The 7,487-nt window shown below is 38.2% G+C and overlaps 1 protein-coding gene across 1 annotated transcript; it reads left to right on the forward strand.

Annotated features, from left to right (window-relative positions):
- Positions 1 to 275: 275 nt before the first annotated feature.
- On the forward strand, positions 276 to 6,551 carry gpr171.L (G protein-coupled receptor 171 L homeolog). The gene is made up of 2 exons (XM_018262458.2): positions 276 to 341; positions 3,374 to 6,551. Exon 2 carries the CDS (start codon positions 3,414 to 3,416, stop codon positions 4,356 to 4,358), a length of 945 nt encoding a protein of 314 aa, XP_018117947.1. The 5' UTR covers positions 276 to 341; positions 3,374 to 3,413; the 3' UTR covers positions 4,359 to 6,551.
- The last annotated feature ends 936 nt before the right edge of the window (positions 6,552 to 7,487 follow it).

Consider the following 7,487-nt stretch of genomic DNA (forward strand, 5'->3'; position numbering starts at 1 on the left):
AAACTGATTGATTAAGGTCATTTTATGTGGAAACCCCTGCCTTGGTCAGTTAGATGTCTCTTTAGATGAGTGCAGGTATGTAGCAGGTGACACTTAGGAACAATGGTCCCTTTGAGAGATAATATGCAAATCTTCTTAGGCAAAACTGAGCAAAAAGGAAAGCAAGGTTCGAAAAAAGTTTTGGTTTCAGTTACGTCAGATGACGCGAATGAAAACCTCAAACACCACAGAGATGTCTGTTTCAAAGAAAGAAACAAGGGATCATTTCATCTGAGGCTCTGACTGCAACATGACAGCTTTAATGTAATGTTTAAAGAAGCCCATGGAAGACAATAAAGCAGGTACAGTCTCTTCTGTTCTAAATTATTATGGTTGGCATAATAGATCTGGGGTAGATCAGGGGTAGATCTGGGCAACTGGCAGATATAGTATAACTACATGCCACCTCTAAAAGCCCATTAAAGCTATAGGGTCTGCGATGACCCAGAGTTGAAGTGTAGTTGTAGTGTCCTCATCTGACTTCATTGCTGTTACTGCTTACATTCAACATAAAGCTGATGTACCACATTCATTTCCATTGATTTCAACAGTCACTTTAATTTCATGTTAAAATGTACCAAACCGTCTGGGTTGGTTTACCCTCTGAGAATTGGCTTAATTGAAGTAAAGATATGCCCAAAACTTCATGCCTCTCTATGTTAGTGCTGTCCAATAATTCCAAGGAGCAGGCAAATTGTGTGATATATCTCGTGCACATCCATCAAATTGTTGCAAAATGACAATGTCAGGTAAATATTTCTAGGGAGCACAAATGTAGGCTGCGGGGGGGCACACACACACAAATCACTGTACATCCCCCAGACCTCCAGTTGGACATTAACCCTGCTTGTGATCAGGTTTTCGGATAAGAGATCCTGTATCCACATTGGTATCTACCTATTCTATCAATCTTTATATAAGGTATCAAACCTTATCTATCTACAGTATCTCTATCTCTACTGATCTACCTAACTATTCTCTTTTATCATACTTAACAAATATCGACATAGAGCCATCATATATAGGTGTATAGATAGGTGGATATAAGTATACAGTATATGTGCATTATCTTTATTTGGAGGGAATAAACTTGTTTTTCAACCCAACCTAACTGTGTTACTATATAATATGAAGCAGCTCTGCTACTTCATATTACAATACATGCAAAAAGTGACCGATACAGGAGATAAAGAGGGCCCTGCTCATTATAGCTTACAATCTATACATCTATCAACTTTATCTATATATACATTTGTCTGCCTTTATTTTAATCTTTGTCTATTTACAATAAAAAACTTTATTTTCTTCAGTTTCTATCTATGTCTATTTCCCTTATTCATTTCATTACACTATCTCCCCATGTCTATTTACAGCATCTAAACTTGTCTATCTACATTATCTACAATATCTGTCTATATAATGTTTAATCCAAGCCCTAAGAAGCAAACTATGAGGGCTGTTTATGGGCATTGTTAATTTGTTATTAAATAGTTAATTTAAGGTCTAGTAACGTTTTATTTTAGCTCTACTATTATTCAAACAAATGCACTTGTTCATAGCAACGGATGCTGACAAGGAGGCTCCTGTAGAACAGTAGTAGTAGTTATTGCACAGTAGAATCATCATTATTTTACTCTTTAGGTGTTTACTTTAGAAGTTCTAATACTATTCATAAAAATATATTGTAAAAATATTGTTTATAGCAGTGAAGGCGGCCACAGAGCATCTTGCAGTGTTTAAACCTTAAACTTAAATGTGTAAATGCTTTGACCACCATGATCTTCTCAGGGAGACATCATTTAAAACATTCTTGAATATTCTGGCTGTTGAAATGGCAAGGGCATTTTAACCACCACACACCTCCCACAGAAAACTGGCACAGTCAAAAAAACTGTACAGATATGGGACTTGTTATCCAGAATGCTCTGGACCTGGGGTTTTCCAGATAAGGGATCTTTCCATAATTTGGATCTACACACCTTAAAGGGATCCTGTCATCGGAAAACATGTTTTTTTCAAAACGCATCAGTTAATAGTGCTACTTCAGAAGAATTCTGCACTGAAATCCATTTCTCAAAAGAGCAAACAGATTTTTTTATATTCAATTTTTGAAATCTGACATGGGGCTAGACATTTTGTCAATTTCCCAGCTGGCCTTGGTCATGTGACTTGTGCCTGCACTTTAGGAGAGCAATGCTTTCTGGCAGGCTGCTGTTTTTCCTCCTCAATGTAACTGAATGTGTCTCAGTGGGACATGGGTTTTTACTATTGAGTGTTGTTCCTTTATCTACCAGGAGCTGCTATCTGGTTACCTTCCCATTGTTCTTTTGTTTGTCTGCTGGGGGGGAAAAGGGAGGGGGGTGATATCACTCCAAATTGCAGTACAGCAGTAAAGAGTGATTTACGTTTATCAGAGCACAAGTCACATGACTTGGGGCAGCTGGGAAATTGACAATATGTCTAGCCCCATGTCAGATTTCAAAATTTAATACAAAAAAAATCTGTTTGCTCTTTTGAGATATGGATTTTAGTGCAGCATTCTGCTAGAGCAACACTAATAACTGATGCATTTTGGGAAAAAAAAAATTTCCCATGACAGTATCCCTTTAAGTCTACCTGTCGCCTTCCTCATGTCCAGTTCCCTCTCTCTGACTGTTCTACGACCGACCAGGTTGCCTATGGCACCTGGCCAGCCTGGCCTGGCTCTGTCCATCAATATTTAATATGGGAGGTGTCTTGAGTGCACATTAGGGTACTGTATCTGTATGCAATATTATCTAAATATGTATCCTTGCCTGATGCTGGCCATACAGTCTTCTCTTGATCCCAAAATAAAATAAAGTATTATGTAATAGTATATGGTTTTTCATCAAGCTACCATCTAAAACATATCTCTTGAGTCCAGTAAAACAGTGGCTCTTGTGATTGTCAGGAGAAATAGTCAATAAAGTGCCTAGGGACAATAGTGTAAAATAGTCAATAAAGTGCCTAGGGACAATAGTGTAAATTACCTTTTCCTCTTAACCTTTGCTCCTCTCCATCCAGACCTTCTCTGCTATCACTGCTGGCTTATCATTTGGTTCAGGACAAAACAGCTACTTGCTGATGGTGAGTCTGAGCACAGGTTATAAATCGACCAGTCAGACCTCCATTTTTTCAACACGCTTAACACTATTTTCTTACTAATAAGAAAATGTTATGCAATGTTTAGTTTTTTAGTGTCATAGTTAGTATGATGTGTATTGAAAATGTACAGTAGATATAGGCCATAACTTCACATAACTGCAATCTAGCCATTTGTAAATCACGGATATTTGATTTTGCAATCCTTTAGGCCACTGAAGCTGGTGAAAGTACATCTATACGTGGATACAATGACAGGAGGGTCCAATAGTTCTGATATAGTCTGCGATGTGAACGGAGACCTGCACCCATTTACTTACTTCTATTACCTGATATTCATGGTTGGATTTTTTGGAAGCTGCTTTGCATTGTGGGCCTTCACTAGAAGTGACAGCAGTCAAAAGTGCACAAGCATTTACCTCATCAACCTACTCATAGCAGACTTTTTGCTCACGCTTGCCTTGCCATTTAAGATTGTTGTAGACCTTGGCCTTGCGACATGGAATCTGAAAATATTTCACTGCCAGGTCACAGCAGTTATCATATACATCAACATGTACCTATCCATTATTTTCCTGGGCTTTGTAAGTATGGACCGATGCCTACAAACAATCAACAGTTCCAAACTGTATCGAGTGCAAAAGAGGGGGTTCGCCAAGATGATATCTGCAGTTGTTTGGACATTGATACTTTTTATAATGATGCCAAATATGCTGATACCTATTAAAGACATTCCAGAAAGGGATATTGTTGGCTGCATTGACTTTAAACAAGAAATTGGAAAGCACTGGCATGTTCTTTCAAATTTCATAAGCCTCGCAATATTTTTCAACTTCTCCTGCATTATTTTATTCTCAAATTTTCTTACCATAAAACGGCTTTACAGGAACAAGGATTGTGATGAATTTCACAACATCAAACAAGCTTTGGTACAGATTCTGCTTGTGACGGCTGGATACGTGATCTGTTTTGTCCCCTACCACATTGTTCGCATCCCATACACTTTGAGCCAAAGCAACATTATAATGGACTGTGGCCTGAAGCAAGTACTTTTCCATGCAAAAGAATCTACTCTCTTGCTTTCAGTTTCTAACTTGTGTTTTGACCCTATACTCTACTTTTACTTTTCTAAGACATTCAGAACCAAAATCACCAAGACTTTTTCAATGAAAAAAGAGGTAACAACTGTCAATTAAGTTAATAATCTGCTATCATTGTGAAACATATTGCAGCAGCCTCTACAACAAGGTTTCTAAACTTGCCACTTTGAGGACCTACTTTAAGTCTAATGAGTCAGATTCATGGCCAAAGAGTTGGTTTAGAATTAATTTAACCCTCTTTTAAATTATTGATTGTTGAAGGAAGACGTTTCTCTTTATTTATACAGTTAGGTGGACACCCGCCCTGAACAGCTTAGGGGACCCATTTTTGCATTGTAACTGTTGTAAAGGGATACTGACCCCAGAAATTTTTTCTATCTATCATAACATTATTTTTACTGCTATTCATAATTTTGCACTTTATTTTTACTGCTATTCATAATTTTGCACTTTGTCCACTGTGTGGGGCATTGTACGAGTCCTATAGCATATATAACAAAATATCAAAAAATCTTAATGTAAAATATGTTAAGGTTCGATAACCATTACCCCAGGTGCAAGTGCAAAAAGAGTGCAAAATTGTACCCCTTTAAAGCCAAGCAGTTGCCACAATGGTCTAGGAATGCAATGATGTGCAGGGCGGTCAGTTATATGGAAGTCCTGTACTTAAAACCTGTCATAAATAGTGCTGTCCTGCATTATTTATACCCTGTCATACCCTAGCCTGTGCATCAGAGTGATATGCATGCTAGGAAGTATCCCAAGGGTCATCCACATGCCAAATGTAGAACAAGTCCAGAGGCACTCGCACACCCTGGCCTTCACCAAAAACGATCCCCTGGTGTACAGCAAAATAGAGGAAACAGCAACCTCAGTATCCAGTAGCAGCAAATATTCACCGGCACACAGGTATTGCAAGCATGCTTGACAAAGAGGGTAACCCCCGAAACGTTGCATGCTGCAATAAATCTTAAGCAAGGTATAACCTGCTTGCATTACCTGTGTGCCAGTGAATTTTCATCCACATGCCACCCACAGCCAACTTTCTCTGCCAAATGCAGTCAGTGCCATTTGAAAGTGATGGGCAGCCCTTTGCCCTCTATTCAAGTATGCAAAGTGGTGCACTTCAGGACACAGCCCATTGCAGAGTCAGGGTATACAAAGCTGCTAATTATGGGTTGTGAAGACGTGGGGCAGCAAGTAGTTGGCGGGTTTGGTAGATAATAGGTGGAGTTTCACAAATGGGTGTTGCCGGGGGTGTATCAGGATATGACCATGTGTGCACATTTTATTTTCACTGTCCCAGGGACCTGGCTAACCCATGGGCTAATAACTGGGGCCCCTTGGGGGTACTTGTAATCTAGGACCCTACAATTGCTGATAGTGGTGCTGCCCATGGGACAACTTACAAAGTGAAAAAACAGAGTGATTTGCAACCTGGAAATCCCCAGGAGTTACTGTCAGAGCGACTGATTTCAAAGCAAAGATAAGGGGAAAGAGACAAAAAACATTTAAAGGAAATGCCATCCTTTAAAACAAATGAATATACATTTATCAGAACTGTTGAAAAAAACCACACAGGACTATATACTCATGTACATTTAGCTCACAATTTAAAAAAAAAAAAAATTAACATTTTGCCACCTGTTTTATACAAGAAGTTGAAAGGGATCCAGCTCAGAAGTATGTCAGATGAGTTATGGCAGGAATGATGCAAACTTGACTATTGTTACTGACTGGCTTGCAGGTCCATGTACCATGGAGTAGTGATGGGCGAATAAATTCATCTGGTGCAAATTTGTGGCAAGAAAAAAATTATGGACACTTGTCCGAAAAGTCGACCAAACTTCGGATGCCCATTGATTTTATAGCGCCATTTTTTTCCGTGAACAGGAGAAATTTCGCTCATCACTACCATGGAGCAGACTGACTGCCAGCAAATGAAATAAGTCTAATGGTTTTACACATACTATTTGCTGTTTTTAAACTATAATATTCAATTCCTATTAATATCTCTAAAAGTCTTAAAGGAAAACTTTACCACAAAATGAATACTTAAGCAACATCTTACCCAACTAGGATATAGATATCAGTAAATAGTGCCCTTTTATATCTCTTGAACCACCATTTTGTGATGGTCTGCAAAGGTGTAACTATAGAGGAAGCTTCCTCTATAGGGTCTGCTTTCTCAATAACTAACAAGAAAAATCAGAGTGTTCCAGGCCCCTCTGAAGATTTTTTTGCACTGTGTGCTGCGTCAGAGATCACCTGACCAGAAATACAACTCTAACGGGCTGATTCACTAACTTCGAGTGAAGGATTCGAAGTAAAAAAACTTCGAATTTCGAAGTGTTTTTTGGGCTACTTCGACCATCGAATGGGCTACTTCGACCTTCGACTACGACTTCGAATCGAAGGATTCGAACTAAAAATATATATTCGACCATTCGATAGTCGAAGTACTGTCTCTTTAAAAAAAACTTTGACCCCCTAGTTCGCCATCTAAAACCTACCGAACTCAATGTTAGCCTATGGGGAAGTTTTTTGATCAAAGGATATTCCTTCGATCGTTGGATTAAAATCCTTCAAATCGAACGATTCGAAGGATTTAATCGTTCGATCGAAGGAATAATCCTTCTATCGTTCGATCGTACTATCTGCGCTAAATAAATATTCGAAGTCGAAGGATTTTAATTCCCAGTCGAATATCGAGGGTTAATTAACCCTCGATATTCGACCCTTAGTGAATCGGCCCCTAACTGTAACAGGAAGAAGTGTGGAAGCAAAAGACAGAACTCTGTCCATTAATTGGCTCATATGACCTAATATGTATGGTTTGTTTGTGTGCACCGTGAATCGTAAGATCCCAGGGGGCAGCCCTTAGTTCTTAAAATGGCAATTTTCTATTTAGGATTACCCAATGGCACATACTACTAAAAATTGTCATGAAAATTGTTTATTTACTTAAAGCAGGGTTTTACATATGAGCTGTTTTATGTAATATATTTAAGGGAGACCTAAATTATTTTGAATATAGTTTTCCTTCAACAATACATGCAAGCTTTTGTACATATACCGCTTGGAAATTCAGTAACAAACAATGAAGAAAAAAAAACAAATCTGCTATAAAGTTTTAAATGTTGTGTAAATTGTACTCAATATTTAACTTTATCATTATCAACAATTTTGGAAATAAATAAATGTGGTTCTGGTTTTGGAATAATT

Source organism: Xenopus laevis, chromosome 5L (genome assembly GCF_017654675.1).
Source record: "Xenopus laevis strain J_2021 chromosome 5L, Xenopus_laevis_v10.1, whole genome shotgun sequence".
Classification (NCBI taxonomy): Eukaryota; Metazoa; Chordata; class Amphibia; order Anura; family Pipidae; genus Xenopus; species Xenopus laevis.

Bases quoted from the DNA above. Each gene is read 5' to 3' on its own strand.
- gpr171.L (XM_018262458.2), top strand. From the start codon at position 3,414: ATGACAGGAGGGTCCAATAGTTCTGATATAGTCTGCGATGTGAACGGA.